The 14771-nt window shown below is 45.8% G+C and overlaps 1 protein-coding gene across 1 annotated transcript in view; it reads left to right on the top strand.

Moving 5' to 3' along the window:
• The window catches only part of MARCHF3 (membrane associated ring-CH-type finger 3), a 149801-nt gene extending 136184 nt beyond the window's left edge, over nucleotides 1-13617 (top strand). The window contains exons 4-5 of the mRNA XM_012448109.2: nucleotides 2636-2845; nucleotides 10176-13617. Coding sequence (XP_012303532.1) covers nucleotides 2636-2845; nucleotides 10176-10334 — 369 coding nt within the window. The 3' untranslated portion in view covers nucleotides 10335-13617. The remainder of the gene's footprint in view (nucleotides 1-2635; nucleotides 2846-10175) is intronic.
• The last annotated feature ends 1154 nt before the right edge of the window (nucleotides 13618-14771 follow it).

The following is a 14771-nucleotide window of genomic DNA, read 5'->3' as shown; positions in this document are numbered from 1 at the left end:
CTAGTTTGTCTTTGCACATTTATTTTGCATCGGACAGAGATAAACATTGATTCATAATTACCTTCTCCCCTCCTTCTGTATCTAAGTCATTTCATTGGGTAATGTCAAGGGCCACATAACTAAGTAAAGTACTAAATTAGTTTTAATAAAATGCATCCAGAATTCCCAAGCAAAAGAAAGGAAGCCTTAGCTAATGAGTTCAGCGTTTCTGTGCACAAAAATGGAGGTACAGAGAAGAGTGCACCAGATGTCCTATTTGCTTCCGGGGAAAACCCGAACTGTGAGAATTGGGTTGGTTTGCTATAATTTGATCACCATTGTTTAGGAATCTGGATGTCTGAATGTCTTGCAATTTTAATTTTTGAATATTTCACTAACATCTGCATAAGAGTAGAGAGATCTTGATCTTCTTCTCAGTTCAGCTTCTGAATCACCTGGAACCATCATTTAATCTTACTGAATTAAGATTAAATTCTTAATCTTAAGATTTTAATTAATTCTTAATTCTTAATCTCTATAAAATTGAGATACAATAATGCCCTGTTTCTACACTCCACTTCGTAGTGATATTCCCAGTGCTTAGGCAAGAACATGTTAATTAATAAGAGCTCTTTGAGTACTTTGAGTATCTTTGAAGCTGCTGAGATGTCTGAGGTGGCATGACAACACACAGCAGGATAATATCATTTGCACTTATTTTGGTATTTATATTAAATATTTATAATGCAGTATTTAAATTCTCAGACAAGTCAGCTCCCCATTATCTATGTTTTGATATTTATTTGTGTCCACTTTTGAGGTGAAATTGACTTCTTTCAGCATCTCACCCTGTTTTTAAGGTGGATTGTCCCTAAAGGTGGAATGTTGGGGACTCATGCAAACATTTGAGGAAGGGCGCCTCCCAGAAAACTTTCTTTGGTGCCTTTTACCTCCTGCCTCTTTTGCTCACTCATTGGGGTTTTGCCAGGTCTTACACTGCCCTTTACTCAACTCATTTCCCTCTTTGCAGCTTTTCTATTTTGTCCTTCCGTCCTTGAACATGGCCTTCCCTTCCCTCTCCTGTCAGCCCCACCCACTCTTATCTCACCCATCATGGTCCTTCCCTTCCTTCCAATGGTTTTGTAGGATTTGCTGTCCTGGCCGCTTGGGCTGTCTCCTCGGTGGCCCATGCTCCTGTTTGGCAAGCCAGCTATGTGGCACTGTTGGGCACACGTTAGCAGACAGACAAGGCTAGGCCCCTGTTTGTTGATAGGGACAAGATAGAAGACAGAGCGTGCCAGTGTCGCTCCTCACCCCAACCCCATCGTCTGTGTTTGACCCCACTCATTCTCTAGACTCCTTGGCCTCTGTCGTTACTGCATGGAACAGCGAGATGACAATGTCAGATTATCTTGAGTGTTTCAATGCTAATCTGAAGAAAAGCTACCAGGCCTCATTACCCATGTGAACTGACACCAGAATGTGAGCACTGAATTAAATCTATTGTCGAATGGATTATGGAAAGCATTATGGCAGGCATTCAGCAGGGACCTAAATGAGAGGACAGCCATCCTGTTTTCCTAACTGTAGAAATTCTCTTTAGTCTTTCAACAAGCATGAGGTTTTTCCCATTCTTTTGGGGGTTGGTTCAGTCAAGATGGTAACATAATCAAGATGTCAGAGTTGGTCCTAAGTGAGGAGGTTCAGGATCCAAAAGCCAAGAGAGGGCATTAATGAGTTTATGGGGTCAGGTGAGTCTTATTCTAGGACTCAGAAAAACTGTTGTACTCATGGTTATGGTTTCTTACAGTGAAGGGATACAGATTTAAAGCAGAAAAGGGTGAAGGTGCCAGGAGAAACCAGGCACAAGTGTCCAGGTGTCCTTTCCCAGTGGAGTCAAACAAATATGCTTAATTTTTCCAGCAATTATTTGTGACAACATATGCAAATTATTGCCAATCTGGGGAAACTCATCTGAGCCTTAGTATTCAGGATTTTGACTTGGATCAGTCACGTAGACAGGCAATATCTGCATGACTGACCTCAGCTACTCAAACTCCAGCCTCCCAGCACAAAAATAGGTGTTCATCATAAATCACATTGTTGGTATAAACTATCTGATCATACCGGTATTGTGGCCCAAGGCGTCTGGCATGCAAAATACTCTTAGGCAGAATATTGCTAGGACTCAGAGCTCATCTCTCAGGAGCTGGTCAAGAGCCAGTCCTAAAAATAGGCCTGTCTTGAGCAACCCAACCCTTCCCTGCACATATTCCCAGGGTCAAGACACTGGAAGGCTTTGGACACATGACTGAACTTCTACCTTAGCAGTTACCTTCCAAGAGTAACATTCTTCCTTCCACATGGGATCACTGTGATTCAGAATAGTAATGGCTAAACTATTTTCACAAGAAGAATAGTTTCATCTATAGCAAGGACACTGTAAATTATTATTGTTGTGTGTATCGTATCATTATTATTCAGGGGTTGGGGCATGGAAATGAGCCCTGAATGCTTCCTTGTTATCTCAGAACAAGTCAGAAATGCCTTTTTCCAAGCTTCTGAAGGCAAAGATGACTTCAGAGCAGCATGTCTCCACTCCACACTGGCGTTTAACCTTCTCCCTTGCTCTTCTCTGTCTCCCTTTACCTGGCAGTGGCTGAGAAACCCTGGCCCCCAGCATGAGAAGCGGACTCTGTTTGGCGACATGGTGTGCTTCTTGTTTATAACACCCCTGGCCACCATCTCGGGCTGGCTGTGCCTGCGGGGTGCTGTGGACCACCTGCACTTTAGTAGTCGGCTGGAAGCCGTCGGACTGATTGCACTCACTGTCGCACTCTTCACTATTTACCTCTTTTGGACACTTGTAAGTATGGGCGATGGCCGGGGTTCAGGCCATTTGGAGCTGGCAGCCTCATAGCTGGCACATGCCTTTCCTCTTGTCTGTAACACATCTCGTGTACCCAGTAGAAAACAGACCTTCGAGGCTGGGTGTGGTGGCTCATGCTTGTAACAAATCTCAGCACTTTGGGAGGCCGCGGAGGGTGGATCACCTGAGGTCGGGAGTTCAAGACCAGCCTGAAAAACATGGTAAAACCCTGTCTCTGCTAAAAATACAAAAATTAGCTGGGCGTGGTGGTGTATGCCTATAATCCTAGCTACTCAGGAGGCTGAGGCAGGAGAATTGCTTGAACGTGGGAGTCGGAGGTTGCAGTGAGCTGAGATCATGCCACTGCACTCCAGCCTGGGCGAACAGAGTGAGACTCTGTCTCAAAAAAAAAAAAGAAAAAGAAAAGAAAAGAAAAAAAGACAGACCTTTGAATGCTGTCGGGAGCATGTGATTTGGTTTATGACTACGTGTGTGTGTGCGTTTGTCTGTGTGTGTATCTGCACTGCTAAGGCAGATCACATAAAAGAAAACCTCAGCTTCTGGGTGTCCATCAGTCAAAGACACACACACACCTTGGACGTTTCGCTCTTCTAGTAGTCTAGAACTCCATCTGTTATAAGGCATGGCATTTTCTTTCTCTTATTTATGTTTCTCACTTTTGCCGGGACTATAGTATATTATGAATGATGCACTTGGCCGCTGTTACTGTCACTGCCTGCACAGATCGTGAATCCTCCCTGCTGGTTATTTTCTTCTTATGTCCTGACACATCCTAAAGTCTTTGTTGGACGTGGAGCCGCACTTTGCCTGATGATTATTCTATGTGTTGGGATATTGACTCTGCTGCCCATAAAAGCACTAATTTATCTAGCTGAGAAGCTGCCACCAAAGAAAGACCATTTCTCAATCAGTGTTCTCGCTGTATATGAGGAAGAATTTTTAAATATCCCCTTTTTCATTCTTTTAACTTTTAACTTCATGTAGTAAGTTGATTGCTCGAGTACCAGTTGACAGCACCCACAAAATGCAACATTTGATCTCTCTCTTTATGGTTTCTTCTGGGAGCTGCAGGGAAGGACATCACTGTCTTCTAGAATATTTCAGAAGCTAGGCCCCCTGCTTCCTGGCATTACTCTCCTTTGCCTGCTCATTTCTAATCTGAGCACGTTCTATTGTTATTCAATATGTATTTCCTGTCTAAAGCATACCATTCCCATATCCCATAGCACAGTGTCAGCATGTGGAAAATGCTTCTAGCACTCACTTCCTCCCTTTATCTGTCTCCCAGACCCTGTTCCTCCAGCTGCCACTCCCAAGACCCTGTTCATTTCCCTCTTCTTTATCATATGGCTCTTCCAGCTCTGTACCTCCTCTCCAGTGAGAGTGTTCAGACAGTAAGCAGACACATTTCAGTCTCAGTAAAGAGGGAGTGTTCTAATGCTAAGAATTTATCTGAGTCTTATGGTTAATTTAGACATTCTGTTCCCAGGCTAATGAAGCCCCAAGCAAAACTATTATTGCCTCTTTTAAAAGTCTACGCTTCCGGCCAGGCACAGTGGCTCATGCCTGTAATTCCAGCACTTTGGGAGGCTGAGGCAGGTGAATCGCTTGAGGTCAGGAGTTCAAGACCAGCCTGGCCAACATGGCAAAACCCTGTCTCTACTAAAAATACAGAAATTAGTCAGGAGTGGTGGTGCACGTCTGTAATCCTAGCTACTTGGGAGGCTGAGGCAGAATTGCTTGAACCTGGAAGGCAGAGGTTGCAGTGAGCTGAGATGGCCCCACTGCACTCCAGCCTGGGCAACAGAGCAAGACTCCATCTCAAAAAAAAGTCTACGCTTCCAAAGTACATTCTGGTTCATTGTGAATCAAGCAGTGAAGCTGTCCCAGAAGCTTCTATTGTGATGGGAGAAGGGTTAGAAATAAGAAATGAAGGAGCCTAAGCAGCACCATCTAACTCTTGGTCCATGGCACCACCTGGGAAAGTCATTTTGCTTCTGTGAGGCTCAGTGTCCTCATCTGTCAAGTGGAAATAGCGGTAATGTCCATCCTGCCAAATTCCCCTGGTGTTATGAGATTTAAGTGAAAGTGTATATGGGAAAGTACTTTGGAGAATAATGCAAGTTCTTGCCAGGTTTAGAGGTTTTCTAGTCTGTCATTTTTTTTTTTTTGAGACCGAGTTTCACTCTTGTTACCCAGGCTGGAGTGCAATGGCGCAATCTCGGCTCACCGCAACCTCCGCCTCCTGGGTTCAGGCAATTCTCCTGCCTCAGCCTCCTGAGTAGCTGGGATTACAGACACGCGCCACCATGCCCAGCTAATTTTTTTGTATTTTTAGTAGAGACGGGGTTTCACCATGTTGACCAGGATGGTCTCGATCTCTAGACCTCGTGATCCACCCGCCTCGGCCTCCCAAAGTGCTGGGATTACAGGCGTGAGCCATTGCGCCTGGCCTGTCATTTTTTCTAGAAGAGTACCTATGATGAAGGATGGATGAAGTGAGCTTAAATGCTGGGCTTTCAAAACCAATTTAAGACCTTTGGAAATCCTGCTTTGTAAAATATACACTTACCTAACAAGATAGAAAAAGCGTGATAGGTGACTGGAAAGGAAGGAAGAAAGGAAGAAAAGAAAGCAAGCTATCTTGAGAAATAATGGATGTGACCTTGTTTTGTCTCCCATCTCAGGTGAAAGAAGGTTTGGGTGGAAAAGATACCTAGACTAGGCTCTTTCAGGAAAATGGTAACATACTTTATCCCAGAAATGTTTCTTACAGGCAATGCTGTGCATGCATTTAGAATCCAAGGGCTCTGTGTTTAAACCCAAGATTTAGCATCCTAATAACAGTAACTTCAAATAGGATACCTAACCTTTCTGTTCATCCTTCCTCTTATACAAAAAAATACAGGAAATAATTGCTAACCCCTGGGTCAATGGATTATTGCAAACAGTAAGTAGATAACATCTGAGAACATACATGCAAACACCTAGCAGAGTGTTGGCCCTACATTCCTTCCTGTGGCTTCCCTGCTCCCCCAGCTTCCACCCTCCACCTGCCCTTTATAGGATGCAAAGTAGCGGGAGGGAAAGAAGGCATCTCTCCCCTTTGACTGGTGTGAAAAACGTGCTGTGGAGTCAGCTCAGCAATAGGTTACTGAATATAGAATAACTCCTTCCCAGATAAATGCTGTACTGAGCAGCCCTGGCAAGAGCCGTAATTCAGAAGCTGACAGCACTTGGAAACTGCCCTACGGCAGAAACCCATTGTAAACAAGCTGTCAAGCTTAAGGAGAATATGCTGTGAAAATGTCTTAGATAAACAAACACGGTGTCAGTCCAAGCCTTGCTCCTCAGAGGAGCCGTTCCTGGAAGGCCTCCCTGGTACTGTGAAGAAGGACAAGCGCTCATGCTGCTTGTTTCAGAGTGCCTTGGAGTTTCTCGCAGGCACACATGGCCATGGAAGTCCAGCCTTAGGGAGTCCCCTCCTGTGGAGCCTGCTGTGTTTCAGAAGCACACCTGGGCCCCAGGAGGCCGGGGTGTAGGGGCCAGCTCCACCCTAAGAGCTCAGGGATAGGTGTCCCAGAAACATCACTGTGCATGTCACGAGTGATTTGAAGCCCATGGACAGACACAAAGAGAGCTGGATGAGAACTGAGTACACATTAAACATGAAGAAATTGTCAGTAATGGACTTGGTATTAGCCCCAGTTTAGAGGCTGGGGGAAAATTGTGGCACCATGTACAGGAAGTCCTTCCACTCACTGCATCACAGATGCAGCCAGTGTCCAGCACAGAAGGGAATGCATGAGCGGCCCGGTTCCTCAAAGGCTGACTCCCAGTCCCATGTTTTGATTGTTTAAATTCTTCTTATAAATGCGGAGCCTCCAGTGGAACGCTGTTCCAACAAGGCTCACTGTGGGGCTGCTTAAGACACATCCCCCACACGGCCTACGAGCAGCCTGAGGGTATTCAGCAGTATTTCCCCATGACCAATTCACTCCTATATTCCTTTCCCCAGTGCAGTCAGAGATAGATAAGTGAGCTGGGCCCATTGCTGCGGAGGCAATTTGCCAAGGCCTGATCCCATCAATCTCCCTAAGTCACACCATCACTTCCAGAGAGAAAGGGCAAAATAAAAATATGTAATCAGATTTCCCGAAGCCTGCTGTGACTTTACGCACACCTTTGCCACTGCCACAGTCACCTCCCTAATGGGAAGAGTGATGCTAACATTTTCTAACCCTTCTCATAATATTCATGCTATCACAACTCTTTGTACAAGAGACTTGCCCATGATAGGAGGTTAGATAAATAAATGAAGAAACTTCAGGAAGCCCATCCCATAAGGGGTAGTATTTTTAGGATAATGGCCCTTTATTTTCTTCCTCCTCTCTCCTAAACTCAAAAGTTTAAGAAATATCTCAGTGAAATTCCTAGCATTATTGTTATAGCATCTTTTTATTTTATGTTTTCTTTTTCCTCACTGCCTTATTCTTCCAAATTAGACCTTCTTTCTTTCCAATTGTATTGTATTGCAGGGATGCAGTGTCTTGGAGCATCTAGAGAAGTAGCATTAACCCAGGGCAATGCAAACCTGCGGTCTCCTTGGCGTTGTGCTCAACTACCTTTATTTTCCCTGACAAAGAGGCATCGTCTTATGATGCTTTCTTCTTATTGATTGAATTTGCCTGCAGACTGTGGTGATTAACCACAATTAAAATAGATTAATGTGCAATAAGATCTCATTTGTTTGTCTACACAAGTGGGCTCAATTTTTTAATTTCCTGGCCAAGGAACCAGGAGACCTGCTAAGTCGCTGACTTCCCGTGTTCCTTGAAGCAATGCGTCTCAGGCTTGAATGCACATGCGGATCACCTGGGGACCTTGTTAAACTGCACTCTCTAATTCCTTAGGTCTGGGTGGGGCCCGAAATTCTGATAGTCTAACAAGCTCCCAGGTGATGCAGCCTGCTGCTGGTCCAGGACCACGCTGAGAGCAGAGCCTTAAAGAAAATAGCCCTATCTCTCTCTGTTTCTATGTTTTTCTGTTACCCTGTATCTAAAGAGTGTCACAAAACTCTTTCTTATATTTAACACACGTAAAATAACAGCCCAAGAACACTAAAATGTATGCCCTGTGTTCTGTGCTAGGTGTTTTATATGCATGACATCAAATATCGTTGTTCACATCTTACAAACAAGGAAACTGAAGCTTGTTGACAGCTAATAACCTCCCCAAGTCACGCAACCACTAAGTAGAGGATGCGGATTCCAGCCTCCTGTGCCTGGCTCTGGAGCCTGCGGCCTGCACTCTTAGCTACTTCTCCAATTACTAATGCCAAGTGTGCACAGCTCTCAGCATCATGGGAAAGGGGACTCTTGATTTGAAATCCAGCTTTCCCATAACGTTCCCAGATTCCAGACTTCTTATATTGCCAAAGTTCCTTATTAGTATAATACTTGTCTGCATTCCACCTCTTTCCTGCCCTTGGCCCTGAACAGCTGGCTTCCCAGCCTGCCTCTCTTACATTCATGAGTAGCACCCGGCAGCAGCAGGACAGAATAGATACAAGAGAATCAAGCTTAAAAAAAAACAAGCTGATCCACTTTGGCATGTTCAGGGACTTTTGGAGGAAAGCACATCTGTGTGAGTTTAAAAGTGTGTATTTTCATACTCAGCTCTCTCTGGCACTCAGCCCGTGGCATCTGCTTTCTAGCCTCAGAAATTTGAATGAGTGGCCTTGAATTTCATGATCCTGCCATGAAGACTAAAAAGCCCATTCTTATCAAGGGCCTGCACTTTCATCTACTTCCAGAAACTCCAGCTCAAGCCATCAGGTCAATCCACTTTCTGACCACCATAGACCTTTAGTGGTCAACACAACCCACCTACTCCCAGATGATTAAATAGCCCAGACCTGATTTGTCTCTCTAAGCTCATGGGCTCCTTCGTTTCCAGCACTTACCTAGACATCAGACTCTGAATTTCCTGGGCAGTCCATCAGTGTTTTATGCCAGCCTTCTCCAAAACAAACTACCGGTTTAAGCATGTCATTCCAATGTATATACATAAAAAAGCAAGGACCTCAGCTGGGCGCAGTGGCTCACGCCTCTTGCAGCACTTTGGGAGACTGAGGCAGGCAGATCACTTGAGGCCAGGAGTTCGAAACCAGCCTGGCCAACATGGTGAAACCCTGTCTCCACTAAAAACAAAAATTTGCCAGACGTAGTGGCACGTGCCTGTAATCCCAGCTAATCAGGAGGCTGAGGCAAGGCACAAGAATCGCTTGAACCCAGGAGGCAGAGGTCACAGTGAGCTGAGATCATGCCACTGCACTCCAGCCTGGGTGACAGAGCAAGACTCATCTTAAAAAAAAAAGAAAAAAGAGAAAGGCCTCAGTTTGAAGCAATGTTGCAATCAGAAAATGTAGGATGCTTATTCACTCATCCATTTACTCAGCAAACTCTCTTGAGCAACTTCCTAAGTGCCAGGCCCTGGAACAGGTGCTGGCCATGCAAAGATGAACACAACACACCCCTCCTCTCAAGATGCTCCTAGTGCAGGGGGAGGAAAAACATGCACAGTGCTGTTCAGGACACTCAGTGCCATGTGGGTAAGCTTGAGGCACGATGGGCACCCAAGGGAGTCATGCCCCACCTAGCCTGAGACTCGAGAAGATTTATCAGGGGAGTTAGTGCCCATGCTGCGATTTCCTTACTGGAAGCTATAGCATGCTGGAGCTGGAGGCCATTACGAATCATCCACTGGGGCCACCAAGCAGTTGTGCAGGTTGTCCACAGGACAGCACAAAGGCTGTGTCCTTCGTATCACAGGGTGAGTGGGATCCTTTGAATTGTGCAGGGTCTAACTTGCAGAAAGGTATATGAAGTCCTAGCATCCCACTCATCTAACAGAGAAGAACCTAGGGACCTGATAGGCACATTGCCCAGGTCACACAGCTGGGTGAGGGCTGGCATTGTATCCACCACTAGTCCAAAAATAAATTCAAACGCAGAAAGAACCTCATTTTCCCATTCATATCCTGAATGTACCCAGTATGAGGAGGAACAGAGGAAGCCACACATGCAACCTCTGCCCATGTGTCCACACACACGGTGCTCTGTGGCTGGTGCCCAGTCTTCCAACACTCGCTGCGTGCCAGAGCCATTGTGCCCAGGGTTCTTGCCCAGCTGTAGTGCTGCCAGCTCTTTGAAGCTCTTTCAAATGACATATTTGTTCCTTGCATTGATTATCCACTTCTGCTGACCTGAATTCTTTTCTCTTACTTTTCCTCTTTCACCCCCAGGTGTCATTTAGGTACCACTGTCGATTGTACAACGAGTGGCGTCGGACCAATCAGAGGGTAATTCTCCTCATTCCAAAGTCTGTCAATGTACCTTCTAACCAGCAGTCCTTGCTGGGCCTACATTCGGTCAAGAGGAACTCAAAGGAGACAATTGTTTGATGTTTGTGTGGGTGGTTGGTTGATTCATTGTTTGGGGTTTGGAAGTGTCTGCACTGGGGCCATGCACTGAGCCACCCGCAAGCCCTTCCTTCAGCCTGTGGGTCTAAGAACATCCAGAGTGCGTTAGCACATCACCCCAAGCAACGACCCCTGCCAGAAGAAAGCGAATGCTGTTTTACTTCAATTCATGGATGCTGCAATCATATGATATTTGCTAAGCTGCCAAACATGTTTATTTAGCAGATACTGTATGGAATTTTCTGAACACCTCTTTAATGTATGAGGAAGGTTGTCCTGCTACGGATGCAATTCAATTCTTCCTTTTTTATTACTATTTCAAACATACATATATATATATATATTAAACTTAGGTGATAATCAAAATCAAAAAGCCAATGTAAAAACTGGTTTCTTGGTTTGGTTGGGTCTTATTTGAGTTAGTTTATTTGTTTCTCAGTTCCTCGTGTGGATTATTTGGGGTACTTTGGTAGCCTGAATGGTCTTTTTCATCTCTTTCACGTCCGTTACTCAAGGAGACAGCATAACAGATGCAGAACAAGTCATATTTGAAGAATGTTTTGTACTAAACTTCATTTAATCAGTTTTTAAAGGGAAAAAAGGGCGTGGCAACTCTCCACACAGTGAGCTGTTTATTTAAATATCATTAAGAAGAAAATATGGTGAGAAGCTCACTCCTTTCAACTTCTTTGGTACTGACAGCTGATAGAAGCTATTTTCTAATAATAAATATCCAGTGTGTGAAAGACAAAACCTACTGATTGCAATACTCTTTTTTTAAATCATAAAACCTGTGAAGTTTCCCAAAGCAGATTTTAAAAGGAAAAGAGGGAGAAGCAAAAAGGTTGGTGTTCTCACTCCCATCTCATTTAGTGCATGTCTTAATTCTGCATTCGTAATGAATTGGAAGATCATTAGACATTTCTAGGAACCCTAGACCTGTTTTGCATATCAATTAGCATTCCCATTGCTCTATTGAATTTCTAGCTTGACAGGTAGATGTGGCAAAAAAAGCCTGTCCTAGCAGCCCTGCACTTCTTGTAAGACCCCTTTGTCTGATTTTTTTAAAAAAGGAGCCCCACACAGTGCCTTCCCCCAACCATGAGTCAATTCTGTCACAGGCCGAAATAGATTTTTTCTAAGGGTTTCGTGTCCCTCTTTTATCCGTCGCAGTGTAAAGGGTCTGATCCGCAGCCTGCATTGTGCGCGCGCCGAGGCGGGAGCGGATGCCTTCTGAGGAGAGCGCTGACTGGGGTTGACTCCCAGGCTCCGGCTGTCCGCCCGCCCACACGCCGCGAGGAGGGGCGGAGCCCTGCTTCGGGGATGCTTAAAATATGGAATTCTAGAACACGACCCACATTCTGAGTATCACTCCAAGCATCTGCCTTGTGCTCCCCAAGTGGGAAAACAAGAAGTGCAAAGGAACAGGCAGCGAGGAGGGTAGCGATTTTTGTCTGCAAATTGATGGAGCTGATGCAGGTGTCCCCTTTGTCGGCGAGCCCTCCTTTCACAGGCTGCCCTCAGCGCTGCCCGGGGAGGGAAACAGCTGTACTGCTCTTCGCTGCAAAACTCAGATGTGCTTTATGGCTTGTGACAATAGATTTCCTCCCCACCACGCTTCACTTGGACACTTCAATTCCAGTAACATACATCTCAGCCCTTCTGTTTACTCGGCCCTGCTCACCCCCCTGAGCTGTCATTAGCTCCACCACCATCAACCGCTTCTTAATTGACCTTTTTAAAATGCTGGACAGCACCGACTGCACGCAGCTGCCACACATTAAATTTCCAGAGCAAAGAGTCCAACTTGGTAGCTGGTGAATTGCAGCCCTGTAATATACTTGATAAATGACATCCACCCGGCCTTAGTCCCTGAGCTATCAGGTGAACCTGTTGACACCTCTCAACTGAATGGCACAACATTCATGAGACGACCATACCCCTTCTCCTCCCTGCTTCTTCCATGAATTAAGAAAGCGGCAGATTCCCAGGAGGATTTCCTGTCGAGGTAGTGTCTGCAGAGAATTCCTGCCGTCTTGGTTCGTGAGATGAGATATAATGACACCATCGAAGGCAGCCAGGTCCCAGGCAGTTCAATGGGGACCCTCACTTAGGAAGGGTTTGCACATTAATGCTGTGCCTGTGCCACACCTTTTTCTCGTGTTTGCATCCCTGCCCTGTGAAGTAAAGCAGAGTCCAAGATGCAAAGAGCAGATTGCATGTGGGGTGGTGGGCAGGACACCCTTGGCAGCCAGGCACAGCATCAGTGCCTCCCTTCCCAGGTCACCAGCTTGGGACCTCCCTGTGAGAGGCTCTGCTCTCCTTTGGCATCAGGGCCCATCAGGGATTCTGAACTCCTGGAGGATATTTCATCCTCTCCAAGCCATGCCCTATGGAAAGGGCTCCACCTCCTGCAGGAAGGGGTGCCTTTTCTTAACGGGTGCAGAGGCACCCTGCGGCTTACCAGTGGCCTCGCTAGCCTAATCCTCTTGTGCTTCTTTCTTTTTGAAAGATCAAGAATGAAGAGGAAGAGATGAAGAGTGGGGGTCCTTTACCTAAAGGACCCGGGGGGTTCATTACTTCTCTTGCATGGACATGTTACAAAACTCCCTCTCTTCCACACTCCTTGCTGTGATTCCGTCCTAATTGTTTTTCTTGAGCATATCATGTAGAGACAAATGTGTGTCACAGTGAAGCTAGAGGGTGAGTTAACAACTAAGACAAATCCAGCGTGCTCTTTCCTGCCCTGCATGTGTGCTCATTTGGGGAAGGACAGAGGACACAGGGCATCGACACCAATTCTACAGCTCCTCAGAGAACTGAGCAGAGACATAGATGAGCTGTAAAATCCATTAAGGAAAAACAAACAGCATGATTTGGAAGTTACTTTGATTTGTCTTTCATTGTCCTAGTGTCCCCTGCCCCAAGTGCCTCAGCCCTGCTGTGGATTGTCACTTTCAGGGGGCTGTAACCAGAGGCATTTCATTTTCAGGGAAAGTAACTCATCTGGAGCATGGAGGAGCCAAAGGAGAAAATGGAAGTGAAACAGCAGCCCAACTGACCCAGCACTTGGGCAAGCAACCAGCTTCTGGTCCCGCTTCCTCCTAAGTCCTTGTTATTCCCATGGGGCACTGACCCTGGCTGGGCTCTGGGTCCGCGCCTGCATCTTTCTCCCATATTTGAATCTCCTCAGCCTTGCCTGACACTCCACACAGCTTATGGAGCTGCCCACACTAGGAAATGACCCAAGACCCAAAGAACCTGAGTAGGAAAGCCAGCTAGGAAATGAATGCAGGAAATGCTTCCTTTCCACTTCAATCCAGAATGTTCTTAGAAGCTGCCCGAAGATCTAACACACAGCTTGTGGTCCCCGGTGCTAGATGAGAAATGTAGAGTTGTGATTCTGATGCCTGAAGTAGAATGGGAGTTGAGCCAGCATGTGGGGACAAGGTTCAGGCTTATTTTAGGACAAGAAGTTAGGACCATGATGAACGTGGCTTCACATCATTCTTCCCAGACAAGTACATGAGGATCTGCTTTCTGGCAGATAGACCACGTGAAGCCTGGTGCTGCTGAGGTTGGAGTCATGAGAAGTTGGCACTATGGCTAGTGATGTCTGGGCAACTGCTAACTCTCTCAAAATGTGTCAGTTCTGCAGAAATATATGGGCTACAATCCACCCATTTTGTTGTTTTCTTTTTTTATTGGTGCCTTCAGATGAGACACCCTTTAAGTCTAGTGTCTAGGAATTAGCTTTAGGACATTCTGCCTTCCCCTTGCTTGTTGCAGTCATTCTAGGGTGACCCTGGCTCTTCTTCCCAACGTGACACAGTGGAAGAGAACCACCTAGGGAGTAAGAGTACGTGAAGCTTTTTGTGTGGCTTTTTTTTTTTTTTTTTTGAGACAGGGTCTCATTCTGTCACCCAGACTAGAGTGTAGAGGCACAATCTCGGCTCACTGCAACCTCCACCTCCCAGGTTCAAGCAATTCTCCCACATCCTCCTCCCAAGTAGCTGGGATTACAAGTGCCCACCACCACACCTGGCTAATTTTTGTATTTTTAGTAGAGACAGGGTATCATCACCATGTTGGCCAGGCTGATCCCAAACTCCTGACCTCCAGTAATACATCTGCCTCAGCTTCCCAAAGTGCTGGGATTACAGGCATGAGCCACCATGCCCGGTCAAGAACACGTGAGTTTGAATCCTGGCTCCACAATGTCTCAGCTGCAGATTGCGGACAAGTGACCCCATCTATCTAAGCCTAGGTTTGTGCTTCTGTAAAATGGGGGTAGCGTCTACCTCATATAGTCCTTGTAAGAGTCCCAAGCCTTAGCTCCCTTTCACAAATGAACAGTGGTGCCCTTCCCTTTCTAACCTTCCACTCACTGTTGCTACCATCTAGGTTATTTTGCCTTAG

Source organism: Aotus nancymaae, unplaced genomic scaffold (genome assembly GCF_030222135.1).
Source record: "Aotus nancymaae isolate 86718 unplaced genomic scaffold, 86718_ANA_hifiasm-v0.15.2.pri h1tg000064l_1, whole genome shotgun sequence".
In the NCBI taxonomy this organism is placed as follows: Eukaryota; Metazoa; Chordata; class Mammalia; order Primates; family Aotidae; genus Aotus; species Aotus nancymaae.
Note: the sequence above shows the minus strand (reverse complement) of the source record. Positions and strands in the feature narration are given on the sequence as shown.